The sequence below is a fragment of the Chanodichthys erythropterus genome, chromosome 20 (genome assembly GCF_024489055.1).
Source record: "Chanodichthys erythropterus isolate Z2021 chromosome 20, ASM2448905v1, whole genome shotgun sequence".
Taxonomy (NCBI): Eukaryota; Metazoa; Chordata; class Actinopteri; order Cypriniformes; family Xenocyprididae; genus Chanodichthys; species Chanodichthys erythropterus.
In genome coordinates, this window is record NC_090240.1 from 22139773 (window position 1) to 22154832 (window position 15060).

At 36.0% G+C, this 15060-nt stretch overlaps 2 protein-coding genes across 3 annotated transcripts; both read right to left on the reverse strand.

The window, feature by feature from the left end:
• Window positions 1–71: 71 nt before the first annotated feature.
• Window positions 72–4859, reverse strand: mipa (major intrinsic protein of lens fiber a). The gene is made up of 4 exons (XM_067372020.1): window positions 3802–4859; window positions 3466–3630; window positions 2582–2662; window positions 72–2503 (listed from the first exon to the last, which is right to left on the reverse strand). The coding sequence occupies exons 1-4, from the start codon at window positions 4159–4161 to the stop codon at window positions 2318–2320; spliced, it is 792 nt and encodes a 263-aa protein (XP_067228121.1). The 5' UTR covers window positions 4162–4859; the 3' UTR covers window positions 72–2317.
• A 3679-nt stretch (window positions 4860–8538) lies between these two features.
• On the reverse strand, window positions 8539–13463 carry ptges3a (prostaglandin E synthase 3a (cytosolic)). 2 transcript variants are annotated; one of them, XM_067370656.1, is made up of 8 exons: window positions 13243–13457; window positions 11693–11806; window positions 11395–11464; window positions 10399–10497; window positions 10215–10304; window positions 10068–10124; window positions 9851–9878; window positions 8539–9629 (listed from the first exon to the last, which is right to left on the reverse strand). In XM_067370656.1, coding segments are annotated over exons 1-8 (480 nt in total). In that variant the 5' UTR covers window positions 13245–13457; the 3' UTR covers window positions 8539–9609. The 2 variants fall into 2 exon arrangements, with proteins under 2 accessions (XP_067226757.1, XP_067226756.1); XM_067370655.1 differs by having other exon boundaries at window positions 10068–10304; window positions 13243–13463.
• Between the last annotated feature and the right edge of the window lie 1597 nt (window positions 13464–15060).

The window sequence follows — 15060 nt, forward strand, 5'->3', positions numbered from 1 at the left end:
GTTGACAATGTTGTCTCTACATACTCTACAGTGTTCTGTGTGCACCTCTTCTGTATTTAGTCCTTTGTGCTACAAGTCGTCAACTTTCTTAAAAATTTAAATGTAATATACATTTGTTTCTTTTCCATAAACTGTGATTGTTACCTTTCAACAATACTGTTCTATACCGTGTAAAATATAAATCTTTCATCTTAGTGCTTTGAATAGGAAAATATCAAATGGGATGTTTTTCAAAGGTGCCATCAGTAACTATCTGTATGTATTTAGTCTTTTTGGGGAATACCAAATCATTTCATTTCTATTGTCTCTTCAGATGTTCTTTCTGTAGCTTTAATTGATGAATGTGCTATATACACATCTGCCTGATAATTGATCCAGAAGATCTTGTCATATTCCTATTAATGGCCAAAAAAGAGCATAAAGCACTTAATGCATTTGTCATTGAAAAATTTAAAAGTTGCAGTTTTTCTCTTTTAATACATGTGACCAAATAATGTAAAGCAGGTATATAAGATTTTTTAAAAGAAATATTCAAATTTCCATGTTTTAAATCTGATAAATAAAGTCAAAATGCCATTCGAGACAGAGTCTCTTGCCTGAGAATTCAGTAGTTCTGGATTTCTAAAGAATAAAAGTTTAACATAAAACGAAAATTGGTGTTAATTTAGAGATGGTAAAAAAAAACAAAAAAAAAACTGACAATTGTTCATGAAATTCAAGCACTGTGGCATTATTTCACACTCCAAAGTCAGACAGTTACTAACTTGAAATGATTATTTATACTCAGCTAGCTTCAACAGTCAAAAAAGTGTATATCTTTACATTTTACACAAGACTTTGATGACAAAATGAGATCTGATTTTCATGTAAACATTGACGTTTGTATGTAGAAAGTCCATTTAATTAAATAGCTTCAAAAAGAGCGTGCTTACAGAGCCCTATGGTGAGGTTTGGAGATCTTTCAGCTGACTCTGGTCTCCTTTCAGTCAGAGCTTGGATAAGAAGACACTAGTGAAAGAGTGCAGAAAGGCAAAAAGTGACAGAACACCTGGGTGGAGTAATCGCCTTTTCATTCTATCAGATCCAAATGCTGCAAGAACATTAATGTGCATTTAAATCCAGAAATCTCGGTCGCTCAGCAATCCTCTATTTGGAGACCAATGAGGAAGGGGTGACTAAATTACATTAACAAATCCCTCTCCAATCGTGAAAAACAAGAACGGTCATTGTATCCATGATGTTTTCAACCACTTCTGCTCAGATTGGTGGGGTTTCAAATTTCTTTTACAATGAATTACACAAATATTCTCTTGCCCGAGACAAAATATCATTGCTTTCACCTAACTTTAGCTATTTACACACAAAATAATGCCAAACCCATTAATCTAAACAGAAAATCTATGCATGCAGATTTATGGCAGAAAAAGTTCAATGAAAATGCCTGAAACATGATAAACTGGTGAAAACAGTGATGTACTCCATCATAATATTTTTCAGAAGTACTAAACTCAAGTTTTGAAAATGACATGGGGGGGGAGGGTATCAAGTGCTTGTATCAAGTAAAAGTTAGCGTTGTTGTGTTTTGTATGTTTATATATGATGGTGTGATTGTGCTTCTTTTAAAGAAACACATACTGGACCATTAGGCCACAGTTAAACAATACAACAGTTTAAACAAATTACCAAAGGATTTAGAAAGCTTTTAGTCGTGAATGAACATCCACCTAACCGGAGGTTTAAAGGAATGTTTCCTTCATTTTGGGAGATAGAAAAAAGAACATCGCATTGATACAAACACATGGCGAATGGTGGAAATGGAAGGGCCAAACTGGAAAACACACACACACACACACACCAAGCACAACTGAATAATGTAGACTGTAAGTAGAATGTAAAGAAATCTGTTGCAAAATGCTAATAATATTGTACACGTGTCACATCTCTGAAAAATCAAAGAAAAAATAAACTGAAATGAATGAATGAGATTTAAACCCTGTGAAACTGGAAAGCATGCAGAAGTCCACTTCTAGCGTAGTTCACTCTTAGTAGACTAGAAATGACAGAGGTGCCCCTGAGCGGCGTTAGCCACCTGATCTCGCTCCCTATGCCTGGCGGTACAGAGCGTAGTCCTCAGCAGGAAGTCCTCTTCTTACCCTCATTCTTAGTCCTTGGGAAGGGGTTATAGTGTCTCGATTGCCTTTGGAAGTGTGTGTGATTCTCCCTGTGGCAAACTTTGTTGGTATGTTGGAGGTGTGTGAAGATGAGGTGTGTGAAATGAGGTGTGTTGCTTCAGGGATCCAAAGTTTCCTGGCAGTGTTTATAAGGCTTGTGTTTTAAGCTCAATCGGTTCCCCTCGGGTCTCCTGCTGGGCTTCGGCCTCAGGAGGCCGGTTGCCCTTGAGCATGGCCAGTCGCTCGGACAGACCGCGCATGCGTGGAAAGAGCATGAAGTCGTACAGAAGGGCCCCCATAGCACCGCCGATCATAGGGCCCACCCAGTAGACCTACCAGAACAGACAGAAAACTGTAACATTTATGATTCAATAAGAAAAATCTAAATATATGATGGAAAAGTGTCTTACCCAATGGTTAATAAAGTTCCTATAAAGCATAGCAGGGGCAAAAGACCTGGCAGGGTTCATTCCAGCTCCAGTGTAATACATCTGCAATGAGATTCATGTCAAGACAAATGTATTTGTATAGTGTGTTTCGCAATGCACATGGTTTCAAAGCATCATCATGATGTTAACGTTTATAATATCTTAATGTGTTTATGCCTTATTGGCGCATTTAGCAGATTACAGCTGGGCAATAATATAGTTTACATTTTGCAACAAGCAATCAAGCTGTCGAGAAATACTATATAGTATAAATCGCCCTATGCAAAATAATATAAAGAGCTGGGCGATAATATAGTTACATTTGTAGACGAAATAAAAATGCTTTTTTAAAAAACCATGCATTTCATATAACCAATTGCACCAATGATCTTCAACTGGTGGGTCTTGATCCAAAAAATGTGTATAGTTATGGAAAATTAAATATTAGAAAATCATGATCAAAGTTTCATTTCAAATCAATAAAATGATTTATTTACTGTCATGTTGTTCCAAACTTGAATGACTTCTTCTGTGGAACACAAACTTTTATTGTCCATTCAATAAAAGTAATGAAACAACGCTGGACCTTATCGTCTTTTATTGTATGGACAAAAAAAAAAAAAAAAACCCTGATTCCTATTATGTGAGTAAATTAAATTTAATGTTTGTTTCATGTGTTTCTATCACACCTGCTGTTGTTTATGCATTAAAACTGTACCTATTTCATTTAAATATTTCTTGCAGCAATGTTTGACTTTGTTAACATTTTAGTGCTTTTTTGCATTGGAAAATCTGGGTCATGAGGCAAAAACCAATGGAGAACCACTGCTTTTAAAACTGAATCTGTCCTGTAGATGGCCCCTTACCCCCAGCAGGTGGCCCACAAGCACTGAGAACCCAATGGACAGGGCAGCAGAACCCAGTCGCCCATTTCTCCTCTCATCCGTCACGGCAAAGACGCAGACCACGAGTTGCAGAGTCAGGAATATCTCTATGGTGGTGGCCATTCCCAGACTGATGCCTGGCTGAAGCTGAAAGCATATAGACATGTACGGCAAAACATTTGTTTTGTTTTTTTCATGTGAAAATATCTAGAATACTTTAACAGGTGCTCTAATGATGTTTTTAACATCTCTGTGATTGATTGATCAATCAGTTTGTATCAAACTAATGAACTCACCAATTCAAATTCACCCTCTTACCGTGTTCAGGGCCAGATTGCCTCTCATATTGCTTGGCGTGACCCCATACAGCACACCGGCTCCAGCTAGCGCGCCCAAACACTGAGCGCAGATGTAGAAGAAAGCACGAAACAGGGACATCTGAGAGCCAATCAGGTAGGCGAACGTGACAGCTGGGTTGATGTGGCCACCGCTGATGTGGCCGATGGACTGGATGAGTGTGGCAGCTGCCAGCCCAAAGCAGAAGGCAACTTGGAGCACGTTGTGTGGCCCGGTGGTCCAACGCAGAGCTGCTCCCATCCCGAAGAACACAAAGAACATGGTGCCGTAGAACTCGGCAAACACAGCCCGCCAAAAAGACATGGACCGGAACTCCCACATGGCTGCAATAACTCAGAGGCGATGCCAAAAAAATGGAGGGATGTGAGCGTGAGAAAGAGAAGAACCTCCAAGAGCTTCCTCTCAGATCTGGATGCGTTCCTTTGATTTTTTTTGTGGATGGACACAAAAAAAACAAAGGCGTCTAAACTATAGAAAACCAAGCATAAATGCCTCTATAACCTACAAAGAAGTTTGCGTAAAAAGCAGCCCTGCTTCACAAGACTGAAATCATTTGTTCCGTTAATTTCTAACTTGTGGTTTTGTCATAAAACCTTAAGTGTGAAACTAGCAGGTGATCTCTGCATCTACATGAAAGTTCTAGATGATATTTAATAAAAGAACACGGATAGACAAATGATGAGCATGTCCTGCAGACATTCAACCTCTCTGATGGGGAACTGAGAGGCCACATGGGTTTTTATAACGGCCGTGACCCTCAGTGACACTATAATCCTTTGGCTGAATTGTGGGAGGGGGCTGCAGACAATACAACAAATCAAATAAAAAATTCTTAAGCCTTTTCTGTACTGCACTTCCCTTTTTTTGCTCATGATCATCGCCGTAAAGCTTTCATTATTTTTGCAGCTGAGTAAGTATATCTTGGTGGGATATGTAACTTTTATCTTAGTCTTCGACTACAAATAAACATACCTCAAACTGGAGGAGAAAGGTCATAAAAAATGTTTAGAACTAGAAATAGTTTAACAGCAGACGAACGGGGAGGAATGTATTAATTAGACGTGGGAACATGATGACATTTAGAAGAACATCCCCTGAGGATCACTGTCCCATCCCAGCCCATGACAGGGAACAGTGTTCAGGAACTGCCTCTTCTCTGGCCTCGGCTACAACACTAGGGCCCCTAAAAGGGTCTAGAGCCCTTCACAGTGTGGATTAGGTGCTGACACAAAGAAACAATCCCTCTCATACAACAGAAGGAAGCCTCACACGGATGAACCTATCATAACTAACACTCCACATGCACAGGACAGAAAAGTCCTTTTTTAGTAATAACATCAAAATAAAATAATGCAATTAAATAGCATATATGAGCCTGTATATGCACAATGTATATAATATAACATAACATAACATAATATAATATAATATAATATAATATAACATAATATAATATTTTAATATAATATAATAAAATATAATAATTTAATATAATATAATTAATATTTGGCAGATGTTTTTAAACTGCGGTGGTTGAAAATAAAATAAATTATTATATAATAACATTATTTATAATATAAGATTTGGCAGATGTTTTTAAACTGCTTTGGTTTAAAATAAAATAATAAATTGTTATATACTACAATTATATATAATATAATATTTGGCAGATGCCTAAAATAAATATAATATTTGGCAGATGCATAAATATAATAATATAATATAATATAATTTGGAGATTCCTTTATTCAAAGTGATATGCATTGCATTTAATATACAGAATTCAATGTTAAATGCTTTGAATAAAAACATCTGACAACTGCATAAATGTAAATAATATAATTGGTGTTAAATAATATTGTCATATATATATATATATATATATATATATTGTAACAACATACAATGTTGTCATTCAGTTTTTTTTTTATTTGATATGTTAGGTTACATTATTTAGCACACATTGTGCAGCTGTATCACTTCAAACACATTTCTAGAAGTCTTTAATATTTGTGTCAACATCAACACATCTAGCATACCACACAAATCACAACATGCTTGTGAAACCATCTCCACTGTAACTGGGTAAAAGAGTGACTTTACACAGCACACAATGAAGGTTTTGCTGTAGCACCTCCATTCCTTGGTCAGGGCAGAGCCAGTTGGTTCTTTGCAGAACTGATTAGGCAGAGTTTTACATTGTGTGTGCTGGCAGGACTACTGGCCTGAGGCCCAATAAAGCTCTGGAAAATCCATGTTTGGTGGCAGGAGGTGATAGTGGGGCGAGGACAACACTGAGCCTCTTCTATGGGCAATCACTATGAGCTATAGTCAAGTGAAAGGATACTGCTTCGCTTGTGCTTTTGCTCTTTCATTTGGGATGAACCAAAATGCTGGCCGCAACAGTTTCTGTTGCCTTCTTTGATTCGGTTGCGGTTGGACCGTTGACTCAAATGATAGGTGCTTTATTTCCAAATGGTACTAGAGCAGAAGTGTGATAATTGGTCTAAAATCAAAAGTGTAAACTGTTTTTATACTAACAATTTCAGATAACATTATCAAATAGCAAATCCTTTCCGTTATAACTTTAGCAGTCATACTGTAGGCAATACAGTGTGGTTGTTTAAGGTGAAGCACCTCCTTAACTAAAGATGGTTATTAACTAAGCAATCAAGGTATCATATATCTGTCGCCCTCTCTATCCAATTTCATGTTTGGCAAGATAACTGAAATAGGAGAGTTGCATTTGCTGTGGAAGCAGGTGATTCCGGTTGGGTTGCAAGTTGCAGTAGCTCTGCAAGTCCGGCTCAGAGTAACTGACTTTGTGTACGTCTATTGTAGGCAGGATTACTCCACGCCACTAGCTGCTCATGTGTCCATAAGCTGCCTTTTGTCGCACAGGAGAGAGACAGCTTAAAACCGCTTGCGTGAGGACTTTTCTATTACCTCTGATGCAGACTGCTGACACCAACACAACCCTCCACGACCTCCCATACCACCACTGTCTTAAACAAAACGCTAGCTCAGGGAACTCAACCACCTAAAATATTCCAGGGCTTACAGATCAACTGTTGATCTAAACTTACAGTTCCTCCAGATACCATTCATCCATCATTACGTCTCCATCTGCTGTATCAAGTTATTTAGGGCAGTTATCAAGAAGCATCTGGTTTCATTTTGAATTCATCTTTATTTAATTGCCTGAAAACACAAAACAACACATGCTCCTTACAATACAAAAGAAGATTTTCTTACTCACGTGTTTTTCTTGTTTTTCTGTACGAATATCTAAAATTTTTCAATCAATCAGTGAGGTAAGAAAAATAATCTTGTTTTCAGAAAACCATATCCTATGTCATTTTGCTAATCTATCTTGATTTAAAACATCCTTTCACTGTTAAAGTCATCTTTTGTAATTCCCCAGATACTCTGGAAAACCTTTAAAGCATCCTTTAAAATTGGCGTTTCTAAGCTTCTTTTTTTGGTCACCATGATTTTGCCAAGTAAGACATGTTCCTGGATCAACATGTTTTGTTGATCCTGGAACAACATTCCAGTCTGAAAATTTAGTCTTAGCCCTATTCCTACCCCTAAACCTAATCCTACCCATAACTTATCCCTAAAATCAGAGGAGAAAGATAGGTGAATAACATTGATTTTGAAGCACCTAACCCCTGGTTGCAAGCCTAAACTTGTACGGTAAACTTGTCCTTCAAATCTGATTGGTTGATTGGAATGTTGTTCCAGGATGTTGATTCAGGAACATGTCTTACTTGGCAAAATCACTGTGACCTCTTTGGGAAGACCCTTTATAACCTCAGGGCTGAAGTAAGCTAACCCTTATCTTACTACATTAATGGTCGAAATAGAACCTCAAACCATCAGGATGATAATGAAATTGTTGCCTGGGATCAGTGGACTCTCTACACCTAATGCGGCAGAACAAGAATTTGGTGAATAAAAAGTAATTTTTTAAATTCTTGGATGAAAACTGAATTACTGATTAAATAAACACGTTGAAATACTATGGAATGCTAACGTTTTCGATGTGTGAGCATTGAGCAAACCCCTAAAAAACTCTATTGGGTGAAATGAGGCATTTGTTTTGATTTACAATTACTCTTCACCCCAGATAACCATGGTTCAAACTAAGTCGTCGTTCTTCTAGACGTTTGGTGATATTTTCTATCGCACGTGCCTTCAGTCTACATGCAGTGTATTGTGCAAACGGTGGGTCTCTTTCCAAAGAGGAATTTAACTGCCGTCCCGTCGAATGTAGTATCACTTCTCAAAAACGCAAAGTGCAAATTCATTCCTGTATTTAAAAAATAAAAAAAAAAATCATCAGAAATTGATCTATAGCGCCATCTTGTGGCAGCAGCACTGTTGCTCTCTTTCCATAAACAAGGACAAAATGTTCCGGAACTTCTGCGGCCTATTTTTTTTTTTTTTTTTTTTTTTTTTTAAGAGATGCACCAACAAATGTTGTCCTGTCATCCATTTGATAAATCTATACTATATTAGTTTTGACAGTGATCACGATAAACCTCATATTTAGAATTGAGTGTTAATAGCACATGCGATAATACGATATTTGTTACCAATACCAGACAATATTTGCTGCTACTATAATTTAATAAACAAATATTGGCTGATATCATGCACTACTGCAAATGATCCTAAATTACGTACAAACACAGGACAAAGAATCCAAATGGTTGTTTAGAGACAGTTTATTAGAAATATGTAGACAAAAACCTCACTGCATTTAACAAACTGAAATTTATAAACCTGAAATGACAGGTCACAACATTGTTTTCATCTTTTAGTCACACCTGAATTGATATTAAGAGTGCAAGCACAAATTGGTCATCTATTGATAATTTTTTTTTAATTCGTTGATAAGTTACCCTTTTGTTCTGTACAGCGGTGAGGCATATGCTTTTTTTAATAACTTCTCTTTACATATATGGAAGAAACCAGTGTACAATTGCCTGCTACACATCTAAGTGTGATTCAAAACAACAAATACTAACTGCCAACCTGAAACAATTTCGTAAAGCAGCGTGTACAGACATGACGATGTACTTTGAACATGTTGGATTGACACATAATCCTATCTGAGGGTCAAAACTGCAGCTAAAACACATAAAATGGAAGTTTAGCAATAAATCAGTGCAAGGGTTTTCGAATACATCATTCTGATTTCAAATACAGCACTAGTGAAAACCAAATGTCTTGGCTGGCATTTGCAATTAAGAAGCTTAAGACAATGCTTCCTTCGCTCACACTCGATCTGAGCCTCAACACAAAGGAACAAAAAATTAATTAAATAAAATTTACAGTTTGAATGAGAGGGAGAAGGCAGAATATGTTGAAAAAGTCATTCACATCCTTTTTCCATTACTACAAATTACAATGTATACGTTACATGATGCAATAACCCCACTGACATTGAGGAAAAAGCCCAAGACTGTAAAAGCCATTGAGTAAACTGACCATAACTGGTGTCCACAATACATCATTGAGAGCTCGTAATTGTCCATGCAGAACAGAAAAGTAAAGTGTGTATGTATTGTCGAGGGGCTGACGTTGCCATCAACACAACAGTAAAAATTCATTTCTTGTGACTTTCTGCAGAAAGACCTTGAAAAACAGTTTTGAAAACGAGGCAGTTTTTAAATGGCTACCAACTCAAACTTAGTCTCTCTTCATTTAAGTGTTAAGTGAAAATTCTTGCTTTTTTCTGCATGATGGTTTCCAATTCCTTCACTCAAGGTCTGGCATTTCTGAAAATAAATAAATAAAGAGTAATAAAATGTTAAAAATCTAAATAAATGAACTAGTTTTAATAAATTACACTTTAATTCATTTTATGTTTTTAACCAATAAATACAGAATTAATATATAAAAGTTATAAACAACTAACACAACTAACATATATTGATTTTAAATTAATGCAAGGAACAAACAAGTTACAGAGGAGGACAGTTCATTTAGGAAAACGTACTTTCGTCATCACTATCCACAGACTCCTCCTGGAATTTGAGATAAAATCAGGTTAAACACAGAACATTTCAGCATTTACACAGAATGCCACAATTATTAAAAAAAAAAAAAAAAAAAACATTTTTGTTAATTAGGTCATTATTAACTAACTAACTTATAATAAACCAAATAAATAAACTAATATATATATATATATATATATATATATATTCTCTCACATCATCTGCACCATCCACATCTGGTAGGTCATCTTCCCCTCCCATGTTGTTCATCATCTTTAAAATCAAATAAACACAAATGAGTATGATTTTTTTCACATTATACAATTTTAGATTATTAATAGCAGTATATATGTAGACATGAACCTCTGAAAAGCGATCAAAACTGGACAATTCTTCATCCGAGTCATCCTCCCAGTCTTTCCAGTTATTGAAGTCAACACTAAGCCAATTAAGCTGGACAAAGAACAAAGAGAAACAGCAGTTAACTAACTGATCTTTTACTAAAATGAAGCTACATTTTAATAGTTTAAACAGACCAAACTCTCACCTTCGTTTTCTCTTTTGTTAACCTTGGCCAAGACTTGCCAGATTCTGCTTTTTTTAGACAGCAAAACACAGACCTGTCTGTGCGTTTGTGTTTAGACTCCTGCAAAAGAATAATAGAGTACCTCTTAAACCAATAAGAACACCATGAACCATGCAGATTGAGCCCTTACAACATGAATTACACCAGAAACCATCAGGTGGATTAGGGTTGTCAAGCGTACCGGTACCACTGGTACCAGTCGGTACAAAGAAATATGTTGACAGTACCAGCATTTCTGCAGTACCAGTAGTAGCGAGTACCAGATATATTTGGTACCTGCTGATAGACACTGCTGTCATTTGTGTTTGTGCGAGCGCTCTCGGAACGTCAAAGGTTTCCATTTACACCATGTTTTTATTTTTTACAAGCGTTGAACATTGTAGCCAATCACAATCATATCTGTTGAGTGTGTGAACACAGTGGCCTATCAGAGATGCTAGTCAGTCAGTAAATTAGTCAGAATCTGCTTAACACCACTGAAAACACACAAGGTTTGTTTTGTTCAACATAATCCTTTCATTATAACAAAGTGTGTAAACAATGATGTAAATAAGAGATTCATTGACAAATTAACTCCCGCTATAATTAAAAAAAGCTGTCTTTTCACAAGAGTGCAGGATTTAGTGAGCTTGCGCTTTAGAAATTGACAGCCATAGTGAGGCTGTTCTTTTGCATTGTGTTTATTACACATTCACAATCTGAATACAAGTTTAGTTTTTCATGGCGCTAAAAACACAGCAAAGTGTCTGGATTGACAGCCGTATTTAAATGTGGAATTGAATCGTGTGATGATTGACAGTGGTAAGCAAAGGATTAGACAAAACGTACTTAATACAAAGAACTTAATTCAGCAGTTTTTGCTCTAGTACTGAAATCGGGAGAGAACCGCAAAATATGACTGGTATTGATACTACTGAAATTTTGGTAATGTGACAACCCCTAAGGTGGAGTACTTACATTTGGGTCAATGGACTCAAATAGTTCTACTTCATTATGGTGTTTCATGTTATCTGTTCCTCCAACACAACTAAAACACAAAATATATAGCATATTACCATTTAGAATGAAAAACTATAGCATGATATTGCACTTTAAAACACTAAAGAGGCAAGCATTAAAAACTGCAATGCAGATACCAAAACATTTTGACTCAGTACCATTGTATTGCATCATATTCTGCAATAGACAACGACAGTAATCATCACCGATTAATTACATTTTGTAATAGCAATTGGCAATGTGAAAACAGATGTACCTGAAATCAAGCTTTGTTTTGTCAAATTTAACTTGGACATCTTTGCTGTCTTCTATACAGAATTCAATGAAGACGGCCTCTCGTCTGTCATACCACTTGGCAGTTGCTGGCTGCCTGTAAAACAATTGGAAATAAAACCAATATATTTGAAAAAGCATGCAGAATTTAAGGTCATACTAAACTTCAATATGACACTGAAATTAAGTGATGCTGTTTAGTTCTAATGGGGTACATGGTGAACTAAGCAACCAGTTAAGTGCATTTGTTAAAAGACAAACTCCAGAACTCCACACTAAAAGCACAGCTCTAAATTAAGATGTGCGAGCAGGAGCCCCTGGCGGGGGTGGAGCAACAACGATGTTACTGTGGCAACCAGTTTGTATTGATTGGCAGGTTCATGCATGGCCTCTTAATCTACCTTGGGCTTCACAACTATGATAGTGTACAATGAAAGAACCAAGCCCCTGCAATAAGAAAGTGATTGTGTATAACGTCTTGTACTGTATTTTAAAGGCATGACCTTTCCATAAAGATTGTAGGGATAGGCTGGCAATAGCCACAAGCTCAAACATCCTTGACTACTAACACTTGTTGTTCCATGTGAACACCTAGGACATGCACTACTGTTCAAAAGTTTATTTTAAAACTACAGTTCAAAGGTAAAAATGTTATGCCATGCAAGCAAGTGTAATTTATCATATTGAAAGTTAAATAGTGGTTAATTTAAAACCAATTAACATCTCATGATGTTGCAGTATATTTAGTTTAGAGCTGGTACTGAAAGGCCATGTTGATATCCTGGTGATAATTGCCTGATGCAAACTTAATCCAACCTAAATTTGCTGATCTTGCATGATTTAAGATATCATCTGTGCATTGTTAAACTGGTGCTCAGATGGTTTAGCTTGCCTTGAAGGCTGGTTTATCACCCACGTGATCTGAACCCTTTTAAATCCATCCAACAGTCTGGTCATGCTGGGAGACCAAACTAAGACCTTTCAGTTGACCAGCACCAGCTTGGAAGACTAGCTAGATCAACTGAAAACTAGCGTAACCAGGCTTTAAGACCATGTTAAACCACTTAATACCAGCAAACCAACTAGACTGCTTTAAGCATTTTTTTTCCAGCTGGGAACACCCTACAGACCTTGATCTGCTAAGGCGTAATCTAGAGCGTATAAACTGCTGGAACATTCGACAGTAATGCAGATGAATTATTAAATAAAGACGAATCAAGCAATAGCAAACTGAGCAGCAGCTCTCATGTTAGCTATACAATAACTAAAGGCCCATACTATATAGCTGCTAACCAGCTAGCTAAGCACTTCTATGGGAACAATGTGTGTGCTATTTCCACCACCGATTACGGCTAGAGATGTTTTTCTATGCGATTTAAAACGTCTTCCCGAGAATGACTAGTATCTCTTAATTGTTCATATTTGATAACTGCAGCATGTGAGAAAATCTGATGTTTCCCTGATAGAGGTTATGAACACATTTGCTAACCAGCTAATAAGTTGGTGCATCTTATCACTGCCGGTCAAACTCACATGTCGATATCTTCTTTCAGTTTTCACAAAAATCTGCGTTGTCACTTGCGTCCTTTCGCCCGTGGTAGTGTTATGAATTTATGCTGTCTGTTCAAGGCGAATGCATAAAGAAGGAAGCTAGCTGTTTATGCGCCGCTCTGTCAACCTGCTCAGGAATCGCGCGTGTCTACTCACTGGCGCGCAGTGACGCATCATCTCAACGTTTCTAGCGACTTCTGCTGCGCGCTCCGCGACATGCGCGCACCCTGAGCAAATGCGTCTCCATAGTAACGCAGACCTTGCTCCGCCTCGAGTGGACTGTACAAGATGATCCCATAAAATACGATTAAATAGTGTGATAAATTACTACATATTTATTGTATTATCTTTCTTTTCCCTTTATTTTCTTTTATCTAAAGTCAGAATTAGACTTAATAATATTAAAAATACAAATGATAATAGCAAAATATAATATCAAATAAAAATCTATCTATCTATCTATCTATCTATCTATCTATCTATCTATCTATCTATCTATCTATCTATCTATCTATCTATCTATCTATCTATCTATATAGGCTATTTATCTATCTATCTAATCTGTGTCTATCTATCTATCTCTGTCTGTCTATCTATATCTGTCTATAGATAGATAGATAGATTTTTATTTGATATTTTATTTTATTTTGCTATTATCATTTGTATTTTTAATATTTTAATATTATTAAGTCTAATTCTGACTAATAATAATAATATAAAATTATAAAAACTTATTTTGCTTATTTAAACAATACAAATCACCAAAAAGTAAACAGATAGATAGATAGAATGATAGACAGATATAGATAGATAGATAGATAGATAGATAGATAGATAGATAGATAGACAGACAGACAGATAGAATGATAGACAGATATAGATAGACAAACAGATAGATATAGATAGATAGATAGATAGATAGACAGACAGACAGATAGATAGATAGATAGATAGATAGAGATAGACAAAGATTAGATAGATAGATAGTATCTATCTATCTAATCTGTGTCTATATATCTATCTATCTCTGTCTGTCAGTCTATCTATCTATATCTGTCTGTCTATCTATCTCTGTCTGTCTGTCTATCTATATCTGTCTATCTATCTATCTATCTAATCTGTGTCTATCTATCTATCTCTGTCTGTCTATCTATCTATCTAATCTGTGTCTATCTATCTATCTCTGTCTGTCTGTCTATCTATATCTGTCTATCATTCTATCTATCTATATCTGTCTATCTATCTATCTATCTATCTATCTATCTATCTATCTATCTATCTATCTATCTATCTATCTATCTATCTATCTATCTATCTAATCTGTGTCTATATATCTATCTATCTCTGCCTGTCAGTCTATCTATCTATATCTGTCTGTCTATCTATCTATCTCTGTCTGTCTGTCTATCTATATCTGTCTATCTATCTATCTATCTAATCTGTGTCTATCTATCTATCTCTGTCTATCTATCTATCTAATCTGTGTCTATCTATCTATATCTGTCTATCTATCTATCTAATCTGTGTCTATCTATCTATCTCTGTCTATCTATCTATCTAATCTGTGTCTATCTATCTATATCTGTCTATCTATCTATCTAATCTGTGTCTATCTATCTATCTCTGTCTATCTATCTATCTAATCTGTGTCTATCTATCTATCTCTGTCTGTCTGTCTATCTATATCTGTCTATCATTCTATCTATCTATATCTGTCTATCTATATCTGTCTATCATTCTATCTATCTATCTATCTATCTATCTATCTATCTATCTATCTATCTATCTATCTATCTATCT

What these genes read in the sequence shown, in the direction of transcription:
- ptges3a (XM_067370655.1), bottom strand. An exon ending in AAAACAAAGCTTGATTTCAG is followed by an intron (nt 11,465 to 11,692) that starts GTACATCTGTTT and finishes TTTGTGTTTTAG; the next exon opens with TTGTGTTGGAGGAACAGATA. An exon ending in ATGTGGATGGTGCAGATGAT is followed by an intron (nt 9,879 to 10,067) that starts GTGAGAGAATAT and finishes CTCAAATTCCAG; the next exon opens with GAGGAGTCTGTGGATAGTGA.
- mipa (XM_067372020.1), bottom strand. Translation starts at nt 4,161, where the DNA reads ATGTGGGAGTTCCGGTCCATGTCTTTTTGGCGGGCTGTGTTTGCCGAG. An exon ending in GCAATCTGGCCCTGAACACG is followed by an intron (nt 3,631 to 3,801) that starts GTAAGAGGGTGA and finishes ATATGCTTTCAG; the next exon opens with CTTCAGCCAGGCATCAGTCT. An exon ending in GGAACTTTATTAACCATTGG is followed by an intron (nt 2,504 to 2,581) that starts GTAAGACACTTT and finishes CTGTTCTGGTAG; the next exon opens with GTCTACTGGGTGGGCCCTAT.